Source organism: Rhipicephalus microplus, chromosome 1, assembly GCF_043290135.1.
Source record: "Rhipicephalus microplus isolate Deutch F79 chromosome 1, USDA_Rmic, whole genome shotgun sequence".
NCBI classification, from domain to species: Eukaryota; Metazoa; Arthropoda; class Arachnida; order Ixodida; family Ixodidae; genus Rhipicephalus; species Rhipicephalus microplus.
In genome coordinates this window covers 73,492,079-73,519,822 of record NC_134700.1, presented here as the reverse complement: position 1 = coordinate 73,519,822, position 27,744 = coordinate 73,492,079, and the positions used below count along the sequence as shown (strand labels likewise).

General features: G+C 48.1%; 1 protein-coding gene across 1 annotated transcript in view; it reads left to right on the top strand.

Moving 5' to 3' along the window:
- The window catches only part of LOC142775796 (neural cell adhesion molecule 1-like), a 79,059-nt gene that overhangs the window by 27,026 nt on the left and 24,289 nt on the right, over positions 1-27,744 (top strand). The window contains exons 2-5 of the mRNA XM_075877893.1: positions 2,085-2,246; positions 11,140-11,433; positions 15,420-15,700; positions 23,680-23,887. Coding sequence (XP_075734008.1) covers positions 2,085-2,246; positions 11,140-11,433; positions 15,420-15,700; positions 23,680-23,887 — 945 coding nt within the window. The remainder of the gene's footprint in view (positions 1-2,084; positions 2,247-11,139; positions 11,434-15,419; positions 15,701-23,679; positions 23,888-27,744) is intronic.

Genomic DNA, 27,744 nt, shown 5'->3' with positions numbered 1-27,744 from the left:
GTGGGGTGAAGCGGACGGGCGGTCACGCATGGATGGATGGACGCACGAACAGACGCATGGACGCACTGACGGATGGAGGGACGCATGGATGGACTCATTGACGCATGGACGGACGCACAGATGGATGCAAGGAAGCACGTAAGGACTGATGCACTAGCGCACGGGCGCAAGCACGGATATGCATGGATGTCTGTCTGTCCATCCGTCTGTCTGTCTGTCTGTCTGTTTGTGCGTGCGTGTGTCTGTCTGTGTGCCTATCCTTCCGTGCATGCGTCCATGCGTCCGATCGCGTTCGAGAATGCCGACGGCGCGCGCGTAACAGCGACGAGACGCGAGCCAAGCAAGCCGAGCTCACTCGTCTTCAACGCGCCCGCCACTCTGCTTCGCCATTGGGAGAAGCAGGGGTGGCTACTACGATGGACGCGGGACTAACCCACACCCTAAAGAGCTTCGCCCCTAAAATCATATGTCAAATCATACAGGAGAGAACAAAAATAGGCAATCTAAATGTGACAGCGTTAAAAAAATGTGGCATGGGCCGAGTTGACCCGACGAATGCGAAGAAGAACTGAACGCAGGGTTTCTGCATGTCAGCCAACTATTCCATAGCAGAGCTCCGCCTGGTCTTGAAACTGCTTCGGGAAAAGATTCTATGTAACATCATGCCGGTGCAACGTAGGCTGTCGATACAGAGCTTAATGAGCATGCAATAAACGTTCGATGGGTGCTCCTATAGTACAGGCTTCGTGTCGTACTACCGTCCATTGTGACTGCCGTGCTGACTCAGCTTTTAGAGCAGCGTAATAAACATTGCATATGTGCTTCTATGACTCAACAAGTTATAATAAAGCGATTATCCACCCCACTAAGGAGTGACACGTACGATATTCACATAGTCGCAGTGTAGCATTCATTTTGTTTCTACAGAACTGATGAATTCTAAGGTACGGCAGACCAGGACTAACATGCACTTCGAGCGCCAGTGTAGTCGATGTGCCTCGCGAGCACACGTTGTGTACGGCACTCCATTTATAAAAAAAAAGGATAATTCAAGTCGTAAAGCTTGGCTAAAAATTGTGTTTAGGCCTGCTGCTTGCTGAGTCCTTATTAAGTCGATTCCCACTATGCGTGGGATCTGCCCAACATTTTATTAATTTCTTCTCCTGTTCCTGCCCACTTCACCTCTGTTCCTCCTTTGCATCTTGGAACGCGTTTCTAGGTGGTGCATGGTGACGACGTCATCGCCCGATGGAGCTTTGGGAGCGCCGCTGCACCAATTTTGAACTTATACAGCTCCGCATCGCATGGTACAGTGGTTTCAAAAGGGGAACATCATACGCGCGTTTACACGTCATCGTTTAGATCGATCGATGCTCGGCCGTGCAAACTGCTAGTACCTAGCAGGCGTGAGCTTGCCTATTTATATTCCATCTTGTTTGAGACGTTTCCGTTGCCCTCTGGCAGTGTCAACGCTGCTTGTGCGAAAGACACTAAGCATATCGCCGGACGAGAAAAAGAAACCAAAGATGTGAATTCCGTCGACGACACCGTCTGGCGCAGACGATTCGTCTGAATTTCATTATCTCTATTATGCTCGGGAAAAACACTACACGCAGCTTCTTGAGTTTTCTCACTTTCGTGAACTTGAACGGAGCAGAGAAGGACATTCTGAAATTTATTGTTCCATCGCGCCAACCAGGTCAGGCCAACGTACCTAAAGACCGGAGCATTTTCTATTTACATGTTTCTACTACCCAATAAAAAAAATTTCGCCAAGAGTCCGCTTTGGTTTAAGCCTTGTTCCGCGGGTTCAAATTCCGCCTGCGGCGGCTGCATTTCTGTTGGAGGGGAAAATGCTGTAAGCTCAGATTTCGTAGCACGTTAAAAAACCCAGGTTGTCGAAATTTCCGAAGACTTCGAATACGGCGTCTCCCATAGTCATGTGGGTGTTGTGGGACGTTAAACCCCACAAATCAATCAGGATTTTTATCCATGCAGCTGTTTTGCCCAGCCTACCGTGCAGTACAGACCAGAATTTAAGCTTCACTTACGAGTCGTTGAAGAAGTATACCTCCCTTGCGCAGCTACTGACGCTGACCGTGCGAGCGGCTCACGTGTCCCACACCGGCGAATACAGCTGCTCAAACGGCTCGCCCGCTCGCTTCCACCACGTGCTCATCGTGCCTAAGGAGGGCAGCAGCAAGGACCGTGTAAAGCAGCAGGACTTCATCCGCTGCATCACGCTGGTGAGTGCCGTGGTTGTCCTCTTGCTAGTTCCGACAGTGCGTTGTATGAGACGAGTAACAGAACTATAGTCGGATACAACTTTCAATGTCCATGGCATTTCCTTCTGAAATGCGGGAGCCTACAATTCTGCCCCGATAGGCCTGCACGCAGTACTGGCGTCATAGGATGGGCGGCCGGTAATTTTGCCTTCGAAGGACACTGCGTGCCGAGTGCACGTGGAGGTGATCAGCTAGCGCGCCTCGGTCGTCTGGGCGGGCCTAGCAGGAATGAAAACACCATGAGTGATAGATTCCAGCCCTCTTCTTGCGTTGTGACTAGGATTTACATTTTTAAACCGTGCTTAACGGCAACAAAACCGTCATGTCACGCAGCCTTGAAGCAGGATTACGGAATATATCCGTCGATCACGTTGCTCAACGTAGTGGCGTAGCATAACGCTGTCAAGCGTGCCAGTGCTCAAAATTAGAGTATGTATACTGTTATCCAGCCCCGGTCAATTCTGCGCTGTGTACAGCGTAAAAGGAGTTGCACAGCGTGATGTGGCACGGCCGTCGCAGCCGCCAGCGGATGAAGCCGAGCCGTGGTGCCTGTGCATGGGGTGCATGCACGTGCAGTTAACAACCACGCTAGAACACAAACCACTCTCGTGCTCGCTGTTTGGAGCAACTGAGTATAGCATATGCAGCTACACATTCGCTACAGATAGATAAAGTCTGAATACAAATGTTTCACGGTGTTTTTCACTTTACCATCCCGTGATTATAGACTCACGCTCACTGGTGATATTTTAATTGCGCAAAAACATCTTTAGGTACCATAAAATTGGTTGTCGGTTCCTTTAGGTTCTATCCTGCTGTAGCTATGCGCCAGTAGATGCATCTTTGACATTCAATCATCGGATACAAATACATAGCTCACTTACCTCGTCTGCCTTATCTTTGAGTGTTATTGTTATGATCGCTTGACATTTTCTAAACATCATACAGAAGATTGAGAGTTTCACCCGAAAGACTTTACTGACAGCTGGGACAGCAATGAGCACTAATTCTGAATATAAATAATGATGTTCGTTGCACCGTACGGAAGAAGTGGTGCAATGCTTGTAGCAATTACGAGCATTTATATGAAGTAAACTCTTATATTAATGTTTTAGGTGTATATATGCACACAAAGTTAGGCTTTGTTTCGTCACACATTCTTCTTTATTTTTATGCTACCACATCATTGGCAGAACTGCTGCCTTGCGCAAACCGCGCCGGAATGACCGGGAACCGTCAAGATCAGAATTTTTTCTTTATGCAACCGCTATAGCGACAACGCTGGAATCTTCGATGGCACATGTGTAAATGCCGATGCGCTTCAGCGCTATCATGAAGTCCCCAAGTACAGAAAATATCCAGGGACTTTACGTTTTATCCCCGTGCAGCGTGAATTGCTTTTACCTTGGCTTTCTATTTTGCGGGCACAGGATCGCCGAAAGAAGAAGTTTAGTGTGGACACATTTGCTGCTGCCTTCGTTAACGTCACAATCCCGGGACAGTGTGCATTCAGTTAGCTGGCATCTGCAATTGACAAACAGAAAAAGTTCTGCGTAAAATAACGCTGAAGTTTACAATATGTTATTAAAATAGACTATGTTGTCGTAAGCCAAATAACTTTTTCATTGGGTGTAATGGCAGTTCCTATCTTTTATATCACAGTGGAGCCTATGAGAGCTATATGTATAGAACACACTATCTCTTGGAAGGCGTGCAGTTACGGTGGGGCTGGCTGGTTCCACGTTAATGTTGCCTATACAACAACGAAAACAACAAAAAGTTTCACAGAAATGAAAGAAACCACATCTTTGGTAAATTAAGTATGACTGCGAAACAAAAAAGACACGGACAACAGAGAAGGCACACCCAATGCAAACGTTCACCTATACTTATTGTGCCCGTTATTCTGCCTATATATCGATGCAGTGTACATCGCACATGCAGATATTCCACGAAAAAAAAGAATGACCGCAAATTTGCTGCATGCATGAACATTGAAAGGAACAACAGTCACAATTAAAAAGATGCCGCTGTCGAAAAGACGAGCTATTATTTCCTAGGGATTAACAGTGAGGCTCGAAGCACACACTTAAAAAGCTTCTCGGTCGACTCAGCATCAATGACTTCGCGAATGAGCTGCGTTCTGACACGGGATACAATCCTAAAATTACGAAATGAAGGTAATTAGCGGCCGCAATGCCGATGTTGAACGAAAACACCGGTGCCATTTCTTACACCGCTGTGGTCGCATAGCCGGGCATTGAGGCAGCGCCTGCTTTGTTCGGGCGCTGCCTCATGCAATGCTGATTTTTACTTGGAGCACCCCTTGGTGTACACTAACCAACGTGATAACTGCCTCATAGCATTCGAGATTCTTTAGCGTTAACGTTATAAACATTAGTGGTCTAAAAACACTTTTCGTGCATAATATGCCTCCCGTTGTGTAAGCATGGCTTACTCAGGTATTCATCTAAAACGTAATATCGCAATACAAGGAATACAAACATGAAAGATTCCGCAAGGTAAACCCCACATATCAATCAATCAATCGAAAGATTCCGCAAAAAATTGTGAGGAGTATATGACAGCAAATCGCGGTAGCATTATTCAGCTGCGCACAATTTACACAAACATCGTGGCTTAATATCCAACCCAAATTTAGTATTGTAAACAAAAACCGTATTTTCATAAGTCATAATAACAACACTCAAAATTTAACGTGAAACTCGGAAGGCTCTCACGTGTCCATATTTGTCTCTCCAGTACACGCTACTAGTTAACTGTTTTCAATGCAGCCAAATCAGCAAGACTTTTTAAATACACTTCAAATTGTCTCTAAACTAGCGGGGACGTTTGGCTTCGAATGACCCTTTTTCGTCAGAGATATTTGATTTAATTGTTTTATCCGTTTACTATGCTAACAAAATGTAAACGAAGTAAGAAACTTTAACTTCCAAAGTTTGTACGTGGCCTGGTCACTTTGCGGCTAGCGGATTGCGCTAATAAACTGGAGTGTTTTTATGACAATAATGTTGAGGGAGACCCTTGCACTTAGGTGCACATTAAGAAATTTCAGCTGGTAAGAGTTATTGCCGAGTCCTTCAGTACAGCCTGCAGCATATTATTCAGTCATTTTCCCCCCCTGAGCTCTGGCGTTCATTTACGCCGCAGTTCAAGGCGGAGCGTGCGATATTTGATGGGGCGTCTTATAGACCTGTTGCATATTCGTAAACCGTAATAGGCGCCATCGACATAATCGAGCGCTTGTTGCGACGTCGTGGTGCGTAGGCTACTCGCGGGAGGCTCTCCCGACGCGCTGCGCTCTGATACAGTGTACACTTCTAGTACACTCTAGCTCTGAGGCAGCTTTGAAGTTGCTGTGCCAGTTGTCACATGATCGTAGAGGGCACTGGCGAGCTTTGGACTAGGGGCGGAGCCTACACGTCGGGATGTTGCTACAGGTACCCCATGCAAGTGTTCGTGGCGACAGTCAGACGCATGTCACGTCGCCTCCGTCGGAAATCAACGAAAGTTGTAGAGTTTTGGCAAATACCCACAGAAACGGGTTTCAGCGTTTTGGCGAAGTCGTCAGCAACCTCTGGATACCTATTTTATCTAGGTAGGCCCATTTTCCGGCAATCTACGACTGGTTGAACATCACGCGATGCCCGAGCCCGGCTGAGCCCAACGCCGACGACGCTTACACCCGGGCTCCCCAGCCATGGCAGCGTCCACGAAGACAGGCTGCGACCCCAGCACGATGCAGTGGGTTGACATCGAGGTGGCAGAAACGCGGGAAGACCCCATTCCAAGTGAAGACGAATGTCTTCAGATCATGGTTCGCTCGCTAAAATGAAGCCCCGAGGCTCGACGGCCGCCGCCCAACCACAGGCTCGCAAAACAGGATCAACACCCGCAGCTTGCGTTGAGTCCCCGCGGCAGCTGGCGACGTGGAAGCCAACACACACGCCTCGAATCTGGTCGGACGAGTTGGTTATTCTGCTTAAACCAAAAATAACCATAGATCTGCACGCTGCGCTCAGCCCAGGCGAGATTGGCACCGCAGTGCAATGCCTTAGCGGCAGCACAACGAACGCTGGTATCTCCGTGTGATACCAGCGTTCACACCTACAACAACATCGTTGTTGTAGGTGTGAAAACGGAAAGCCTGGCATCGAAGCTCATCGGGGACATCACACTGACGATCAGGGACCGCCAGGTACCGTTTCGACATTTGAAATCAGCCGGAGAAACCTGCCAGGGTGTCGTCACCGTCGCAGACAATGAAACTTCGGAATCCCTTCGACGCAAGCTCGAGTGGATCGACGGTGAATCTTTGTATGTGCGGAAACTGCGGACATCCAACGCTGCAGTGGTGACCTTCGAAGGACGCCGCGTTCCAAGATTCATTCACTACTGCTGTGAAAACGTGCCAGTGCGCTACTACAAGAAAACGGTTCCGGCATGTTACCGGGGTGGAATGGTGGGCATTAGACCGGATGCATGCCCCAATCCGGACAATCAGTGGTGAATTCACTGTGGTGCGAAGGTGGAACTCGCTCTGGAGGGCCCAGCGAAGCACGACTGTCAACCCGAGTGCCTTATATGCGGGGAAAACCATTTCACCGGCTTTGCGCAGTGTGTCAGAAAATTCCGGAAGGCATGCAAGCCCGCTCTACCACAGCGGCAACATGGACTTAAAAACAAGCAAGAAGAGCCCTCAGTACCTCTCAAGACTGACGAAAAAGCGAAGCCCATGCATAACAAGCCCAAGCCGATCAACCCCAGCCGGACAGAAGTCCAGGCTGCCTACCTTCGGTGCCGAGGATTTCCCGTCACTGGCAAACCCGCCCAAAGAGGTGAGCAATTGGTTAGGGGTCTCCTCTCAGTCTCCCACCACCACCACTGCCTCCCAGTTCAATCCTGAAATTTTAAAACAATTGGAAGCCATGAAAAAACGCGCTGAAACTCTGGAACGCGAAAATCGGGTGCTGAAGGCGTCACACGCTGCTACTCTTCCACCACCGTTGGAACCGGTGGTTATGCACACCTCCGACTGCTTGGACGATGAGCAGGACACTCAGTCAGACGTATCGGGTAACACTAGTGTGTCTAAAACTGTAGTAGGTGCTTCAAAGGACATAGAAGGTCGACTAAGCAGACTAGAGACTAAACTTGAGGAGCAGAGCAAAATAATCCCAGAACAAACCAAGCTTACAGTACAAGACATTATTCCACAGTAGCTGAACCTATCAGTCCAAGCGGCTATGCAAGACCTCAAGCAGAGCGTTTTGCCAATTCTCACAGCCAGTGTACTACAAACCATTAAAAATTGGCTCACACCCCCATTGGAGCAACTCAAAACTAGCATTAAAACAACGGAACAACCCCGACGCAAAATAGTTCATCGTAACCTGGCAAATTCTGAATCCGAGAGCAACATAGCCCAACCGTTAACAAACCTAACTGAGTCCGCCACGCCTCTCCAGGCTCCCACGCTGACTGCAGTGGTGAAAATGACACCTCCTCAATAATAAATTCATGATGGCAGGCAGTTCTAAACATAATAATAAGAGATCCAAACAACAGCAACTCGATATTTTCTAGTGGAGCTGCAGGGGGTTGAAAGCTAGGAAAAAGAGGGCCACTTTTAACCTTTTCCTGCAGAATCAACACTTTACGCCTGCAGTTTTGGTGCTACAAGAAACCGGCTTACAGGCGAAATTGCCTGGTTACAACTCATTTCAGGGAAGTGCGTCCACCTGTGTTCTCGTACACAAGGAGTATACCGCTTGTCTGATAGACCTTGATCTGTCAGAGGTGCATGAATACACAATGGTCAAAGTCCTTCCTCATAAAAGACGAGATCCTAGCTTGTACATTCTGAATGTATAAAATTCTCCTAAATCCAGGCTATGTGTCTTCAACGAAACGTTTTATAAAGCGATTAAGGAAGCAGATAAGTACCCACTGATGATTTTAGGTGACTTTAACGCCCCCAGCTATCACTGGGGTTACACCCTCGAAGTGCCCAGGGGACGGAAATTGGCAGAACTCATATCCACTCTTCGTCTATCGCTTCTCACAAATCCGATGAAACCCACTAGAACTGGGAGTTCTGCAAACTGAGATACTTGCCCGGATCTATCACTGACTAAGAACATTTCCTACGCAACATGGGAAAACTTACAAGAAACGCTCGGCAGTGATCACTGTCTCCTCAGAATCACACTCTCCGCCAACATAGGCCGTAGAACATGGAGCCAAGCTAGCTGGCAGATTGGACAGCCTTCCGCTCACAGGTGATCCCCTCTGTGCTAGGGGCGGAAGGATATACGGGATGGGCAAAACAGCTCCTTGCAGCCAATTCCAAGTGTCTTAAAACTATAACGACAACGGAAAACACCCCCGCCATCGATAAGTACCTGCTCCACCTTTGGGACGCCCGCAGAAGCTTAACTAAACGATGGCGGAAAAACAAATTCAACCGCAAGCTTAAACTTAGAATAGCCGAGTTGAGTAAGAAAGCGGAGGAATATGCTGCACAGCTGAAGGAATCCAGTTGAATAGAACGGTGCAATGTTGTAGCTAAAGAAATGAATACAACGAAAGCATGGTGCCTTTTTCGAACTCTCGTGGACCCCACCCAAACCAGAGGAGAAGCGCAAAAGCAGCTCCGTCGAGCCCTGCACAGTTTTTAGGGAACGAAATCCCAGCTGGCTGATGCTTTGTGTGCTAGATACCTATGTCGCTCCAAGGGTCTCAGCAAGAACGCATATAAACATGCAGGTAGAGAAAACAGTCACATCGATGGCCCTTTTGAAATGTGCTATCTGAAAGCAGCACTGAAAAAAATGCGCAGGGGCACTGCCCCGGGTCGAGACCTGATCACGGTAAATCTGTTAGCAAATCTGTCAGACGATTCTTATCGGCATCTATTGCAGTACATTGACGCGATCTGGGATGGCCAACCACTGCCAGCTAAATGGAAAACAACAGTTGTCACATTCATCGCCAAACCAGGTAAGCAAATCAGCACGGACAACCTCAGACCTATATCATTAACTTCATGTGCCGGTAAATTAATGGAAACAATGGTTAGAGACCGTCTTGCCACGTACCTTGAGCGCAAGGGGTATTTCGCAGATTCCATGTTTGGCTTTAGGCCACACCTGTCTGCGCAAGTTATCCTCTTGCAACGAAAACGAGACATTATCCAACCCATTCCCTCGACGCACAACGACAGAGCAATCCTTGCACTTGACCTCAAAGGCGCATTCGACCTCGTTAAACATGAAAGCATCCTGGAGAACTTAAGTAGTATCCATTGCGGTAAGAAAATCTTTGCCTACATCACAGACTTCCTCTTTGAGAGACTGGCGTTCATTCGCATAGATAACGAGGAACATGGACCATTCAAAGTAGGGACGCGGGGAACCCTGTAAGGAGCTGTCCTATCTCCCATGCTATTCAACATTGCCATGATGAAGCTCCCGCAAGTATTGGCAGTAGTGGAAGGAATATATCAAGCAATATACGCCGATGATATAACGATCTGGACAAATCGGGGCAGCTTAGGAGAAATTGAAGACCGCCTGCAGCAGGCCGCCTCCATTGTGGAGGACTATGTGGTCCAGTGTGGGTTGCAGTGCGCTCCAACTAAATCCGAATTCCTGAATATCAGAGAAAACATTAAAGATAGGACGACCGTCAACTTGATGGTATCAGGATCATCCATATGAGAGGTTTCAGAACTACGAGTCCTTGGACTTCTGATTCACAACAGAACAAAAAAGAGCACCACACTAGACAAGCTACGGAAAATTGGAGAACAGGGAGGGCACATGATCCGCCGAGTGTCAAACAAGCGCGGGGGGCTACGAGGAAGGGACGCGATTCGGCTCGCCCATGCTTTTGTAACTAGCAGGATTCTGTATTCAATACCGTACTTACGAATGACTAAACAAGAAGAGAACAGAGTCGATGCTATTCTTAAGAAAGTAATTAAGCGCACACTTGATTTACCCATCAGCACTTCAAATCAGAAACTCTCTGCATTGGGAGCTAGGCTTTAACTCTATACAAGAGCCCCAAAAAGCCCACCTCACAAATAAACACACGCGTCTTACGCAGACGTCCTCCGGGTGGCGCGTACTGGACAGCCTCTTGATCCGGCACGAATGCGAAATTCCGAATGATCCGGCACGAATGCGAAACCGCGATCCTACCCCAATACGTCTTATATGGACTCCGGGACACCAGGGTCTACAGGGTAACGAGGCTGCACATGCAGCGGCGCGCGTGCTTACTTGCCGGGAAACTCCCCGTTCCCCTGGTAGACCTGAACGTCCCACACCTTTAACACGGTTTCGAGAAATCAAAGAATACTATATTGAGCAACGCCGCTTGTATCCCACACCAGCGAAGGGACTCTCGAAAACGGAGGAGCGCGTCCTGCGGCGCCTACAGACAAACACGCTGCTCTGTCCAGCCATACTCAAATATTACGACCCAAAAATAAGTGAACAGTGCCAGTACTGTGGGAAAGTGGCATATGGTCTGGGCCTGCCAAATGAACCCAAAATTAACCCCTTTTCCCAACCCCACCAAAGAGGACTGGGAGACGACCCTACTCAAAAGCTCCACACTGGAGGAACAGCGAACTCTAGTCCAGCGAGCTCGGGTGGCGGCCCCGACTAACGACGTCCCGGACTAGGGATGTCAACCAGCCCGGTGGGGATAAGGGCTATCTGGCACAGCCAGCATCAATAAAGGTTTTTTCCTCCTCCTCCCCATGCAATATGTCGATGGCGCCTGCCGCTGTTTACAAACGTGGGATTCGGGTTCTGCGCAGACGCTCAACGAGACCCTGGTGATCCCGTGTGATCTGCACAAGGACGAGGCGAGCGAGGTGCGCTGGTACCACGACGGACGAGCCGTCGGCCCTGCGGTCGATCCCCGCCTGCGCGTGGCGGCCGATGGAGCGCTTGTCATCGACGCCGCCGCCCACACCGATGCCGGTGCCTATCGTTGCCGCTGGGGAGAGCGCGACTCTGCCGCACTTATCGTGACGCCGCCTGTGCAGATTGAGACGAACCCAGAGACGCACGTCGTGGACGCCGGATCCACTTTTAAGATTGACTGCAAGGTACGACATACGCTTTTTCCCTGAGGGAGCAGTAACTTTGCCCGTCTCCACAATGCGTATTCATTCATTCGTTCGTATACAGATAATAGTAAACTTCCGTAACGGCTGACGAAATCATATTTACAGTTTTAGAGCGAAAGAAGGCAGGGCATTATTTTCTTCAGAAACGCATATAAATTGCAAGCAGCATAAATTCGTTAGCACGTTTAACGCGCTTTTTTATTTTTTTGAAAACAGGAGGCTGATGGCAGCAGAAAGATATTTTAAATCCAGGGATGAAGAATTAGCTTGACGAACAACCAGAAAAGTGACTTAGCGCGCTCTGTGGCGTCCGCAGTGATGCCTCTTGCTTGCAGCTCGATATGTCGATACCCAATCTTATCATTGAAGAAATCTATTTGCATGCCGATTTTTCATATTATCCGAACATGCGAGCACGCACAAAAAGTTATGATATGGGTTGCAAGACTCTGCCAAAAATTATCAAAAATCGGGAAATGCGATATTTGTTCGAAGCCTTCACAATTAGCGGTTATGACCGCGCAGGCACCTCAAAACGGTGAAAGGCATCTTTTGCGAGAGTAACTAAGAATGTTGTTTTACAAACTTTGTAATCTCGTCGCAGTCTTGAGATATATGAGGAGCGGCCTCTACTAATTATTGTGGCGTAATGAAGTTTTACTCGCGAAACCGAAAGCGAAGCACCGATGGGGGTATACAGCGAACTAGAATATGATCTAGTGGCGCGAACGGCAGGCCGCGGCTGCTGTCTCTGTGGTCTAAAACGACACGGACGGCCGCTAGGATTTCTCGCGGCGTCACGGCGCCTTTTCATGTCATGTGCGCGAGGCGAGCGCGCGCCGGTGGCGTCTTCCCTGGATGGCGCGGGCAGCACGAGAGTCAATCAGTGCGTGTGCGTGAGTACGTGTGTGAGTTTGGTGCGCTGAGCCACCACCACCTGAAGAAACTTCGTCAAGGCTTAGAAGCGCTACCGCATATGTCAACGGGCTGATGACGCTGGTTGCGTTGTGCGCTGTGGTGGCATACAACGCAGCCGACGCCGGCATTCGGCGGCACGTTCGCATCGGCGTTGCAGTCCCTGCAGCATTACTGCGCTTCGACGAGAAACATCGAGTTTGCATCGTTCTCTGTGTGCCTTCGGGCTCTTCGAAGTTGTGATGTGTGCTGCTTGTGGTTGTGCTCGTGTTCGTTGGTGAGTGACCAGATTGCAAGCAGCTGCGGTGCCAAGAAAGTGTTGCGTCTACATTTCTGTGGAAACCGTCAATCTGGGTCACAGGTGTATGTATTTACATTTCTGACTGACCAAGGCGCACGGAAAGCATAGATAAGGGCTATTCTAAAGGATAGTGTTAGCCCAACAAAACATGAAAAATTAAACATGCTGCTTTTCTTTCTTTCCGTGTATTGAGTAACACCTAGTACCGTGTTATTCCGCGTCACTTTTATCCCATGCGTGCGTTTCGAAGTATATACGCGTTAAGGCAAATACCATAAACGGGAAGCATAAAGCTGTCGCTTTTTTGGCATTCGCAGATGTTCCAATTAATTTTTAGCCTGATTGATATAGACAAGAATCTCAGCGACAGCCAGAAGGAAATCCTAGCGTACACGAGACTTCTAAAAAAGTGTTCTTGCAGGACGTGTACCGCGCTCTTGTGGGCCACGGGCCGCGTAAGAGAGCGAAGACGATGAGCGTCTCTTGCAGGCCGGATTATTGCTTTTCCAATTCAAACAAGTTACATTACTGCACGTGTGCCGCTGCAATCTGCTGCATTCTCTCGCCAGTACCGGGGTGAAGTCTGTACTTTGTGCGATAGCCCGCACCGACAAACATGTAGCTGTCGAAGCGGAGAACGGATTCTCATTGCTTTGCTGCGGGTTGCCCAATCGGTAACCGGGACGCTCCGAAGGAGTCGCTTTTTGCAGCTCCCAGGGATGACAATCTCAGCAGAAAGTGAGAGCGCAACCTCCGGAGGGCCGACAAGCCTCTGACCAAAATTTCAGCGGTGTGCTAACATCATTTCGAGCCAAGATAGATCCTGCAGGAATTTGTGCAAGTAATAGAGGGCAGTTAAGTGCGCATTCTTCGAGAAAAACTACTGTCACTGGTTCCTGATGCCGTGCCAATGTTTTTGCCAGGTTGTGCGTGCAGTAACTAACCTCGTAATTTTACGTTTGTATGAACCAGAAAGCAAAAACGCGTTAGAAGTAACCACATCCGCAGCTCTGCAGGAGTCCGCGAGGGCCCGACAACGCAGCCGAAGCTGGCATGGAAAGTAGCAGTAGTGCCACCTAATGGCAATCCTATGAAAGCTGACGCCGGAAGCCAGCCGGTCGCGCCACTCAATCATATTCTAGTTCACTATAGACAGGGGGCAGCAAGAAGACCACCAGAATGACGCCACATGTTCAAGACAGCGATCGCAGCGTTTTCTCCGCGGTCGTTAGCACATGTACGTCATGTGTGCTATAATTTAAGGCGCAGTCCCGCACATTCATCCAAGGAAGTCGGCTGATGGTTGATACCACGATGCTGAGTTATCCTGAAAGTCTGCAGAAGTATATGATAGTTGCGGGCTTCGAAGTCTTGGTTTCGATTTTGTCGCTGAATTTTGGTGAATTTCATTCCTTCGAAATTATTACTACAGGCCGCATTTCTGAAACTTTAAAGCTGCAATGGGTTCTTCACATGAAGTACCTGAAATTCTCCCGTCGGACATACTCTACTTGTTCAACAAATAACCAATTCATCTTGATTACTGTCTCGAACCACTGTCTTTAGCTATCTTAAGATGCCTGTGGTAAGTAGTATTGTGGATACATCGAACGAATACGCATTTTTGTATTATTTGAGAATTTGGGACACTTCTCTTGAAACACCTGCTATAGTTACCCTCTACAAGAAATGCTTGTTAATTCGAATATAAATTTATTTCTAACTGATGCCCTGCTGCCTGCTGAGCCCTGTGTATCTTTATGAAATAATTCGAGCGTGCCGGTGTCCACAACGGTTTAATAACTGCGGGAGTCCTTGGTTTTTATCGCTTCTCGCGGTATTCGAACCATAGTGATGAAAATGTGTTGAAAAATCGAACCAAACTGAATATGCTGCTGGTGCGAAACCACGAAACAGCAGCATTTCTTGGCAGATGAGAAAGCAGATGCTGCGCTGAAGTTTTCGGTGAACGGTGCTCCTGAAGCTGCGACAGAAAGAATGCAAGCAAATGAAAATTACTGATTATGGTTGTTTCAATTTGAATTATACCATGCAAGCAATTATGAGCATAAATAGCGTGATAGAGTTTGATAAGGCTAACAGTTCACATGAATGCATAGCACTTGTTCCTGGCGTTTCACTGGTGGATCAATTCGATCCGTGTATGGTTGGATTGCTCACCGTTGAACTCACTCCATGAAATTAATTTAAGAGATCACCTGGCACAAACTTGAAGTAGCGCCTAATTTGCGAGTCCATCTTTGGGTTTTGCCCGCGCAGCGTGCCGCGATGAGTGTTCATTCTAGCGCTAATTGTTATATTCCGTTTAATGCAAACAATTTCCTGGTTCCCGTCGAGCTCAAATTAAGGAGCTTTTGTTGAGAATTTAAACATGATACTTCGGCTATTGTGTCAATAATGGAACTATCTGGCATTACCTTTAATGTCTAAAGATGTGGGATGTAACGTCCCAAAACCAGGATATGATTATGACAGACGCTGAAGTGAAAACCTCTGTAAATTTCGACAACCTGGGGTTCTTTAACACAATAAATATAAGTACATGGACCTCAAACATTCTGGCTTCCATCGAGAATGCATCCACCACACGCGCGATTCAATCCCGCGACCTTACGGTTAGGCCGTTCAAAGACCGTGGTTGGAAAATGTTACTCGGGGCTCACTGAAGCGGCCTCACTATAACACCGATTCATCATCGTCAGAGTTGTGGATGGGGCGTCTCACGCAGGTGTTTGGCGGCGACAGTCCTCCGCGCCTCAACTGGCTCGTCGGCGGTGTCCCACTCGGCTCTTCGGGCTCTCGAGCGCGGCTTTCGGACCTCGCAGGCGTCCGCGACTCGCTGCTCACGCTGACCGACGTCGGGCCGGACGACAGTGGCGTGTACACGTGCCGGGCTCAAGATGACCGCTGTCCACGGGCCGTGATCTCCATGGCGTCGACCAGCCTGTACGTGTGGCCGCACGGAATACACACCAACGAGGAACTACCCGGCGCGGGCATGCTCATCAAGTAATATTACTGATCCAGTGATTTAGCTTTGGGGAGCTTTGGGGTTTCATACATAACAAAATTTTGCGAGACGCCCTCGCGAAAGGCTTCTGTGTTATCGAGCAAGTGACAAATGTGCAAAAAGTGCGTTCTATATGCGCCCGCATGGATACGAGTGCCCATGCCAGGTCGCGTCTCTTGTGGACAAGCGACTTCATGGAGGCTGCTCCAGGTAACTTTAGCCAGAGTTTGAAAATATGCCCGACGCACGCAATTATGACGCGAGCAAATACATGTTGCTGTCCATTGCCTGGAGTTATTTAGACTTGTTTGTGTTCTAAAATATTGCTTAATTAGGTCTGTTTATTTAACTAACTTTTTCAAGGAACGATAGTCTACGGTGAGGCGACGCGGGTGTATGGTCTACGCTGAGGTTACAGGTAGCTGAAGCCAGCAAATGTGAATAACGTCGAGACCTCCGTGCGCTTTTAAACAGGTGTTCGGCGATGTGCCGAGAATTCTGACCACGCTGTGGACGCGGTACGTTAATTCGTTGACGGCGCAACAGCGTATACATGTATTGTCATCTGCTGGTACTGTGAGCAGCGGTTGCTGTGACCGGCTCCCATAGTAACAGAGCGGGTGGTTTTCTGGGGCGTGCCCAACATAGGTTTGCCTCGGTGCGACGCTGGCAGGTGGGTGGTATGGCGTAGGTGGCGTTTGCAGCGTTTGACGACACACGCAGCTGCGTTGGTGTGGTGCGTGGGCGTCGGCGCAAAAAAGTGGTAAACTTACGGCGGCCAACAAAAGTGAAGCCAAATGCTTGTGGCTCTGGCTTAGCCGATTCTTTTCCAAGTGTTTGCTGAGTTTCTTGCTATGACGTCAGCAGTCGTATATATTTGAGGATGCTGCGAAGGTAACAATTTTTTCAGCACTTGTGGCATGGTCTCTCTAAAGGTTGATAAAAAATCCAGTGACTTCCGATCCCTCTGCTTATCTCGCGCAAGTCGTAGGATCCTACAGCATTTTTCTTTATTGCGACATAGCCTGGCCCTTCAGGTGTAAAATTTGTGTGCGTATGTGTGTAATAAATGTGTGCCCTTAGGCCAGTGTTGTAAATGAAGTGGTGTCCTGGTTTAGAAGGAAAGTGGTCAACGACTTAAGAGTACTCGGTACTTTACTATGAGACAGCTGAAAGCCGTCCCTTGGGCCTCACACTTGATGAGGCCGCTCACATGCCGGATGGAATGTTCTCACCTTCCCAATTGCTGCTAGTGGGTACGCGTCATCCGAGGCCGTAGCAAGAATTTTTTGGGGGGGAGGGGGTATCGATTCTCTTTCGATCACAGCATCAATTCCCCTTCGATCAAAGACGCACGCTCACTGAGGTAAAGTTGTGGGGTATCAGGGATCTGAGAAATGCTTGCTGATGACAATATTTTGGTAGGATCATTTGACAACCCACCACAACACTTTTGTGGTTCCCAAACGCTCATAGATCTGGTTTTCTACGTCGGCCAAGAAAGGAAAATACACATTTCGCCTATAGTATCTTCTGGATTGGCAGCAGGCGTCTCACATCTTTGGTTTTCCCTGAAGACCGTTAGTGGCAGTGCCGTCTCTACATTCACATCGTTTAGAAGTTGAGAGGGCTGCCGAAACATATTCGTAAATTTCTTGGATGCGTCTGCTCTTTTTCAATGAGGACGCTGACAATGTCGTCGACGTGGACACATGCCTGCGACAAGTCACAGTTGACCTTTTGCAAAAAACTTGCAAAGTGATAATGTCAGGGAAACAGCCAGCTGATTATGCGTAGGGAGACCATGAATTCGGGCTTAGTCATCGCACTTAGCAGCTGGCATGTTGGACGATATATTTGATGACACAGCCCCCTCTAAGTCTTCAAGGAAGCAAGCGATTGGCGTGTAAAGTTCCAAAAAGTGTTTGAGAGCATCGTTGCTTTCAACCCACCTTGTCTGGCAGAAAGATTTGAGTGACATTCTTCCTTGTCGTTCCGTTTTAACTTGACCTTGTAACTGATTACATTTGTTTAGGGACGCATTGACAAGTGCACACACGGAATAAACAGTCCCTAAGCAGTTTCAAATGCTAGATAGCTGGCACGAATGAAGCAACATCAGGTTTAAGGAGTGAGTGCCACAATGAACGTATAAGGCTTTTGAAAATGTCTTTCGAATGACCACAGGAACACCGTTTAGGTGCCCCCTCATGGAAGCGGCGCCATCGTGGCCCTGGGCACAAAGTAAAGTTAAATAAAGGTCGTGGCTTCGTAGAGCGCTCAAAATGCTGCGTGCTAGAGCCTTACCGATGAGGTCATGCACAGGAACGAAATTAAGATAACATTTTCGAAGCACACAATGCTCTTACGTGTGCTGGTCGACATATCGGACATAAAGAGACAGCTGCGCAGTGCAGGAAATGCCTGTCACGTCATCAGCGAGGATTGAAAAACAACCATAACTGTTGACTCAGTTCACAATTTTGCTCTGGATAATTTTGACACAAATTGCAAGTATCTCATTTTGAATTCGTGGGCTTTCGTACATGTCATCGCCCGGAGATGTTTTAACTCGCAATGCCCATGGCCTATAGGTGGTGTGCCGTTCAATCCAAGATGGCTGCGGAAGGATGATCAACCCGAGAACTCGCATTAGAAAAGATAAGACGCACGGACGTGCTCCCCGTGCCGCTTTCACCGGATGAACTCTTGATCGTCCAATGAACGTATATCGAACCAAAGTACTTTCCCAACCGATAGGAACTACTGAATGTTCGCTACCTCATTTCTTGCCACAGTCCAACTGGTGGTGTCAGCTGATCGACAGTGTATCAACGATGATTTGCGTGATCCTGTGCGTGATACAGAAAACTGCGTGAACTGGAATTCACGTATGAACTGAATGACACTCTGAGATCATTAGTGCCGAGCGTTTCTGGCAGATTTGCCGTAGTAGTAGCCCACTAGCGAGTGAGTAGCGTGCCGTCGCGGCTGCATGGGACCGAATGTTCAACGTAGCGATGGTTTGCAATGATATTACACCGACGTCATTACTTGCGCTGTAAGCATCTTGCAGCTGCTTCTTCAACAGAACACAAGCATTGAACTTCCCATTAAGTAACGCTTTTGTCCCAGCCATGATCACACAAACAGTGCGATATTCCATGCACTCGGATGCTGCAGGTTCCATCAGCGCGATCGAAACAAGGATATCGACACGCGTACGCTTTTCGCAACGTCAAAATTGCGAACATTTGTCGAACAACAACGTCGTTCGGACAGCTCCGGTGAAGTGCAGGAGAAGTTAGCGTGGACTGTAGTCGCAACTGCGTATTTCATTGCTCTAACTATTTCACTTCGCTGGTAGAGCTCGAGCGTGTTGGCGGCATGCGGCGCTTTGTAATATTCGCTTTAATTGCGATACATTCACTGCACAAGAAAAAGTGTGCTTTTATCTTGAGCTCGCTGAAGGATACTATACAATACATGCAGTCAAAGTGGCTTACCAGCGTGAAAAAAAAAAATTAACGCACGACGGGACGTGAAGTGAAACTCTCTGCTTGTGAGCTAGCAGCTGATCGTTCATTGCCACTGTCACTCTCAGGGCGTTTACAACCTTCTACGTTTAGGGAAAAATCCTCGACGTCAAGACGGTTTTTTTTAACATCCACTGCTGAAAGTGTTCTCGGAAATTTTCTCCGCCAAACGACTTCGATAGTACCAACAATGCTTCATTGACCACGCACAAGAGACAACATCAACATGGCGTCACTCACCACGTTTTTCTGAGGGTGCGGATATCATTTCGCTTCGATCCCCTGCAAGAAAGGAATTGCTTGCAGTGTGCTGCCATCTATCAACGAACGCAAAGAACAAGCCGCGCAGCGTAGGCCAAAGTTTAGAAACGCAAATCGCGAGCCTGCGCTACTTTCTGCGTACAATGAGTGTTATGGGATCCTTTCCCTACGAAAGCACTGAAGAATGCTATACACACGTAAAACAAGGCAAGTTTTAACTGGAATGGTCAGATGATAACATATACCTATCCAAAGTGGCTGCAGTGACTCTCGCGAAGCTGATATGTGTATTCTTCGGGCTATAATCGAAAACGTGAGTTGCCACGTATTTTCACAAAAACTTCATGCCTCGCAAGAACGAATCAGGTTTATCGTGTCAAGGACGGCCCGGTACATTCACTGATTCACGAAACATACAAAGATGTTTGTGTTCGTTTCTTGCTAACGCGTTAACACTTTGGCTAACCCCACTGAACAAGGGATCATTGAGAGCGTCTGCCTACTTATCATCTTTGAGAGGACGCTCCTGAATTCCGCTAGACGGCGCGACAGTCTATGAACCTTGCGAATATGCTTCTTTAAGCGAGCATCTCCACATGCGACCCTCATTGTAAGTAGTGCGCAAAAATTACTATAGTTCGTGATGGGAAAGCCTTCCGCCAAATCGATAGGACTGCAGTCATCCGTTCCGCGAAGTGCCACATTTGGACGTCCGCAAAACATTACGGTTTTAATTATCGGCATCAAAATTTTTTGCCGGTTCTCGTTGGCTTTATTTTGCACTGTGGTGTTCAAGTGACTTATTATGTCAGAATGAAGTCCTGAGTGACCGCAGGTCGTGGGATCGAATCCCGGCTGTGGTGGCTGCATTTTCGATAGACGCGGAAATGTTGTAGGCCCGTGAGCTCAGATTTGGGTGCACGTTAAAGAACCCCAGCTGGTCGAAATTTCCGGAGCCCTCCACTACGGCGTCTCTCATAATCATATGGTGGTTTTGGGACGTTAAACCCCACAAATCAAATCAATCAATGAAGTCCTGAGTGAACTGCAAAAAAACCCTTTGACTGTGATGCCGACTTCACATGGTAGCTGCTGACTGCATGACTTCTGAAGACGTCTATAGCTTTGTGGTAGTTTGTAAAAGCTTTCATCACAAAACGACCGAAGCGCTGATGTTCCCTCTTTAAAGCACAATCTTTGGCGAAGAGTACGCAATATTTACAGAGTGCTCCTCCCAAAAGCTCTGAATACACAAGCCACAAGTTGGAAGCACACGTTTTAAGTTGTTGTGGGCGGAAAATTGTAGTTATCCGGAGAATTCCAGGAGCTTTGCAGGAGTGTTTCTTTTAAGGTGAGGTCGATCACAGTCTTTGTGACGTAATGCCCCAAGTCAAGAGGCTTTACATCCACGTTGCACGTGGAGTCACAATCGGAAGAACATCTGAAGGCTACGCCACCCATATCACTCGTGTCCTCGCCAGTGTTTTGCGTTGCGGACGCACTATTGTTGGCTGCTGAAGTACGTCATCTTGACGCGTGCTGCATTTCGCTCCAGCTGAGTAGATCCTGCGATGGAAGAACGTCGCTTGTGTGAACTTCGGCGCCGAGTTGAAGGCCTGTCACAGAAGCAGAGCCTCCCGGTTGTGAGTCGATGTGGTTGTTTGGTCCATGAGCATGCTCGTCCGTAGTAACTCGAGCTTTTTTCGTGAATAGCACGCAAGGCTCGCTTGCTTAGAATTTTAACCGTGCCTTTTCATGATGTCACTGCATCGCAAGGGCTACGAACGAATTAGCACGTTTCACGAAAGTCCTTCTAGGAAGGAGAGGTAAAAGTATGCCATGTGACAGCAGCCCCAATTCTCTTCACTAGCTTCAAAACTGGAACACGAACCAATACGCCCCCCGCCCTCTGTCGAGCTCTCACGCAAACGGTGAGCGAGCGACCTTTCACGGCAACCGTGGCTCTATTTGCCGATTGATTAATTGGTCAAAGTTTATCAGGCGAAAGAGTGAGCCCCCCGGGGGGTAATGGGTTTTTGAACTCGCTTACGCTGGTGACCGGGGGGGGGGGGATATTTTCCCAGCTGCGACGTTGTGCATTAGGGCGCTGGAACCAGCTTTACTGACACACTAAATTGGCCGACGGGGACAGAGGTGTTGTTTATTCTGCATCGTTGCATTTTTTTGCGTTGTCTTGAGTATCTGAAGCAACTGAGTATTTAGCCATTTGTGTTCTAAGGAGGAGCGCAGTCTACAAGCGACCTCTACTTGATCAGTCACCTTTCTAGAACCCGTCATTATTTATATGTTTGTAGGCACACACGGAAGCGGCACGTTATGTTCTACACCTCTGGGCATGGAACGAATCGATGTAGAAATACATGTAACAATATTCCTTATCGCGTCGTTTGAGAAAGGTTTAAATTGAGAAGAGAGAGTTCTTTTGTACGCGCTCTAAAAATTGACCCAGAAAAATATTTCGGGGAGAGTTCAACCCCCCCCCCCCCCCCTGCTACACGTCCTTGGTGCCGGCTGTACTGCCTGGCATGCGTTTCTAGGACCTTCTAGATTGCTCTGGCTCCTGAAAATAATTTTGTGAAATCCTTGGGCAGGTTGCATGCAAGTCCGTTGAACAGTTAAAGCTTTATTCCCCACGCCAGGAAGCGCATCTTCTTTTTCTTATACATAGTGGGGTCAGCGAGGCGGAACAAGTCAGTTATGCTCATGAGGGTGTCAAAAGCGCAATAAGCCTCAGGCCGTCATTATGACCTCTCAAGTCTGAAAACGAGTCCTGGCTCAGCGTTTAAGCGAGAAATAAACGTGGTGCAACTTTTCGTTGCAGTCCTACCAGTTGAACGTGGTGACCTGGTCGTACACTTCAGGCCAGTTTTCTGGATCTTCACACGATGAGCCATGCTAGGTTGGCGAGTCACTTTAGTCGCACTGCATTGATGCAGGACTATCGCCGTCGCTGGTGTGATGGTGGAGACCTTGGCCTTCATGGTCCATTCAAGTAGAAGCCCGTATTTCGGTGTGCGAGATCTTGATGATCCGGTCCGCAGCGGCGTAGGTAGGGGTAGCACGCAAGGACCGTGCCCTCCTCCTTCCAATATTTTTCAGCCAAGGCATATAGGACATAAAATGGCACTGCCCACGGCCCTGTCTGTTTCACGGCTTTCAAAGGTATTCAGGTGCACGAGCAGGCGAGCACCTAAATAACATGCCACGGGGTTGTTGCGGTGAAGTGAGCATCGATGAGAAAGATCGAATTCTTGGTTGAGTGAGCTTGCGCACACAATTAAAGAAAATATAATTTGCATGCAACCTCGCTGTTCATAGATAGTGGCGAGCACAGTCGTCTGTCGTCGATAATCTGATAGTCGTTGAAACTTGAAACACGTCGGCTCTTACAAATGCCTGATCTAACATTAGAGCACTGTCGCTGCCCCTAGTGCTAGTTCTGGGGTAAGATAAACTGATCACCTAGTGCACCCAAACTCGTCAAAACTCGCGAATGTTGCCGTCGATTGTGACCTGGCCTATGGAGTCTTAACACGTGCAACTGTTTTCGAAGCCCGGACACATGGAAATAATAAAATGAGCCCACGTTCCGATAGCGTCGGTGATACACCAAGCATAGTCAGATACAACTTTAGAAAGCATTTCCTTCTCAGACGCCGATGCACACAAGCCTGCAGCAATGGGCGCGCACTTACGTTATGAGTCTGGTTGCTGGTGTCTCCGCCTTAAAAGGATATGGCCGAGTTTATGAGTGCGGCTATTTCTTGAGCCGCGGAGGTGGTGAGCTGCCGCAATTCAGCCGTCTAAGTTCTATCCGACCATAAGACTCAATATGAAGTGTTGCACGGAAACGCAAGGATTTAAAGATGACCTAGCAATAAATGTGGCAATGGTATCCGCACCGTAGAGGTTTACAGGGTAACGCTCTGCATGCTAAGGTAATGTAAAGAGAGAACACAAAAGCTGATGCAGCTACTTCGGCATCGCTTTTTTGGGAGCTCACGCGCCTTTACAACAGTCCAGAGGGCAAGGTTGTGGCACCTAACGAGCCTTTATTGAAGTGGTTCATATGCCACTAGCGCTTTTTGTCAATAAAGCGGAGAAGTTGAGAGTAGTATATGAATGTCTTGATACGATCACTTTGTCCTTTTGGTTCGCAGCCCGCATGATGAAAAGCTGACGCTGTCCTGCTCGCGACAGGATGACTCGGGCAGCGTATTCGAGTGGAGCAAAAATGGCGAGCCGATCACACAAGGACATCGCGTGTCCACCACCGGTGACACCCTAACGGTGAAGGAGCCGCAGGAAGACGACGCCGGAGTGTATGAGTGCAGGCTCCGTAACTCAAACATTACAGTGCCCATACAGGTAATATGTGGTGTTGGTTGTTGGTTCATCGTTTTTGAAGACACGTTTACACTGCGCGAAGAAATCACGCACAACCACTGTGTTTCGTGCGTGTTCTATGTCTCTTAAGTGTGGTCGCGCAGTCTAAATATGTCTTCAAAATTTATACAGGTGCTGTGCGTTAAGGTTAAGTGCGAGGAACGGTAAAAGCATGCTGAAACGCAGAGTATACAGGACAAATTCAAACCTGCCTTCAGGAAATATCAAGCAGTTGGATTGGGACAAATGTATTATTTGAAGTATTTCTTATTTTATAGAGTAGTCGAGAAAGTTGTATGAAGTGGTATCGAAATGTACTATTATTTTATTACGTTGTCTTCTCTACTATGAAGTTTCGTTAGCAATAAACGCCGCTTAGACTACCTTTTCATTTGGATTCACATACATGCCCACGGCTGGTTCGCTTTGGTCACGAAAAGTACATTAACATTACTTGTCGTCAAAAGTTATATTCATGTAATTTGATGTAATGACGCCTAAGGCATCCTGTAATTTTCTGAGAAATGTTTATGAAGATGTTTGTGAACTTTTCGCATTGCCTAAATTATGCATGACAGTGAGCATTAACTTTTCCTGTTATTTTCTAGATTTCGCTTACTTTGGTACGCACACACTGGCGTCGCGACACAATATCGCGCAACCCTCAGCGCTTGTTCGACGCTGCTTTTCGCTCTCTCCTCAGGTTGGCGCCAGTATTTTTCTGCCACAGACGGTATTGTTCCCCGCGCTATTTTTGCCGCTACCGTCGGCTGAAATGCGCCGGCGAAAACGGCAAAAGTGCGCCGTTCATTTGCTTGCCATCTCAAGAAAAAGAACGACACTGTTTCCTTGCCGCATTCGCGAATAATATTTCGAGGCTATGTGTCCGTGCGCGACTGTTGTCCACCGGGTGGGCGCCTGTTGTTGCAACGACGTATACTAGATAATGATATGCATTTCGCACAAGGCCGTCGGCAGGGGATGCAGAAGGTGCAAGCGACCTTAACCCATCCACCCACTTCCCTATGCCACAACAATTCTGGCCCCCATTAGAGCTACATGAGTGCGCTGCCCTCCCCCAGTAGTCCCGCAACAAAAATTTGTACCACACCCCAAGACAAAGTCCTGCCGACGCCCACATAAAATATATTAAATGCGAAGCAGCTCTTTGACTAGCCTCTGTAAGGGCTGGTTCACGCTAACGGCAAGCCTGCCCTGACGGCGCGGTGCCGTAGACCGGCGGGCAGCGCCGTCCGCAGGAGAGCTGTTTGAAGTGCACGGCAAGCTTCGCCTGCGAGGCATTTGAGCCTCCGACAAACATGGCTGCCCTTCCAAATGCAGTTGTCGACCGCCTCGAATCTATCAAGCGGCCGCGGTTCGCTCTGTAGCTCGTAAGCTCCGAACTGATGCTTCCATTCGCTTTAGCCTCATGTTCTTAAGCTTCAGCAACACAGTACTCGAATCGATTCAGCACCGTTTTTGAGAGTCATACTCAAATGTTTATTTTTAATTAGAACTATTACAGTTTCAGTTATGTATACTTTCAATGGGACCTGCACTAGCCTTTGGCTATTGGACCATAAAGTTTGTGCTTATTTTGTATAAGATATGAGTGCAATAAAGATCATTCATTCATTCATTCATTCAAAAAAATAATTGATGTTGTAGGCCTAAGCAAGCCTTCCGAGTCTTGGAGGGCATACATTACACGTTTGTTAGTCGTTGCTGATACTGGATATAGCGGGCATTACTTGTCCAAACGCCTGCTTTGGGAGACGTCATCTTGAATTGCTGTGCTCTTTTTAAAATACCAGACGGGCTAAAATGCTCTTTTAACGTAGCTGTACGCTACGTTGGTTCTTACTCATTGCGTCAACTGAGCTAGAACACAAGCGAACTTTCGTTTTTAATGTTGTTGGCATCGTGTCGCGTTTTTAGAAGTTGTGTCGGTCATATAGAAGGATGATGATGATGATGATGATGATGATGATGATGAACAAACTTTATTTAATTAGCAGAAAGATCATTCTCCCGTTTTAGGTGCGAGAGGAGAAGGGAAGACCAAACCTAGACGACGGCCATGATCCCATGAGCCCTGGCGCCGTCTTCGGCCTGCTGTATTAAGCGGGCTTGTAATTGAGAGTCAGAGCTGAGGAGCGCGCTATCCCACCCACTCTCGTCTGGAAATTCGCCTCTCATGGGGGCCTGCGGGTATGCCCATAAAATGTGGCTGAAGTCCGCCCTGTTGTGGCAAAAGTTACACTTGTCCGAATGAAGTTCCGGCACGCAGCGGTTCACTGTTACCGGACTAGGAAACGTGTGGGTCTGTAGTAGGCGTCAGGCCACCACCTGTCCTTTGTTCAATGACGAGTGTGCGGGAGGATAAATTTTTAGGGGCGAAGCTCCTTATGGCGTGGCTTGTGCGTCCCTCGTAGTACGTAGCCACCAGTGGCACATACCCGAAATAGCGGTCCTTACGATTTTGACCTCCAAGGTGGTTCCGGTGAGAGATTTCGTCTGTGCGTTGTTGAACAATAAAAGATAGTGCTCAATGCACATGTTAATGGCTGCTAAGGGGGAATGAGAGACAGGAGCATTCGGCCTTTAGGTAACGTGCACGCTGCGATCCCCATTAGCAGCTATTGGCATGTACATTGAGCACGATCTGAAGAGAAAGGGTTGCTACGTTATACTCGCCGGGTGTAACCTCCTTGGTTTTAGAAAGGTTTAGCGAGCGTTGGGCCGCATAGCCATGAATACAGTGAACTAGTATATACCATGAACTCGAGGTGGTTAAAGGTGGGAAGTAAACCCGAAGCGCAAGCCGTAAGAAAGTGTGCATGTGCCACCTCCCGTTTAGTCCTTGAAATATCCGCGGGATGGCGGTGCTTCTATATAGAGAATATATGATGAAAAGATGCGAGATGGTGGTACTTGGAGTGCTGAATTGATGGACAAACGGACACACAGACAGATGCATGGATGGACGCATGAACGGACGCAGGCGCGGATGCATGGACGAACGCAGGGACGAACGCACGAACAGACGCACGCACGGACGGGTGGATGGACGCATGGACAGTTACACAGACGTACGCAGGAACGGACGGAAGCAAGAACGAATGGACGGACGAATGCTTCGCTTCACTCCCCATCATTCACTCCGTGGATATGCTGCCATCTTTTTTTTTTGCTTAGCCTGTAACACTGCGTAATATCTCTGTAAGTGGTCATCCGCTCAAATCTCTCATCGTCCTCCCCGCTCGACCAGAGCAGAGGCTCGGTCTGTAAGTCCTCGAGTTGTCTGGTGTGCAGCCACATTGCCGGGTAAGGAGGAGTGAGCGGATGCCCAGACTATATCTATTGTTCGTTGGTCTTTGCATCCAACTTATGTTCTTAAAGCTATTTGGATATTCTCCCTCGTGCAAAGTTTCTCATAGCCGTCAGCGAGTCGCTAACAATTAGTGAAGTCGAGGTGGATGCTATGGCCATTGCAATAGCTGCTTTCTCCGGCTCTTCTGCAAAGCTCGTTCTCACCGAGCCGCTAACCTTATGATTTCCTTTGTAGTCCACTACTGCAATAGTCATGTTGTTATTTTCTTGCTATTTGGCCGCGTCTACGTGTGTTGTTTCCGGTAAATCTTTTACGTTATGTATATTTTTCGCACTTTCAGCTCTCCTTGCCTTGTGAAGGACGGGGTGCATGTTTTTGGAATCGGTAAGATTACTAAACATTTCCTGATCTCATACGGGATACCCTTTTTGGCGCCAAATTGATTTGCGTAGTTTATATCCAGTTCTTCTAGTATGGCTCTGCCTGTTTTACTCTGCGTTAGTAT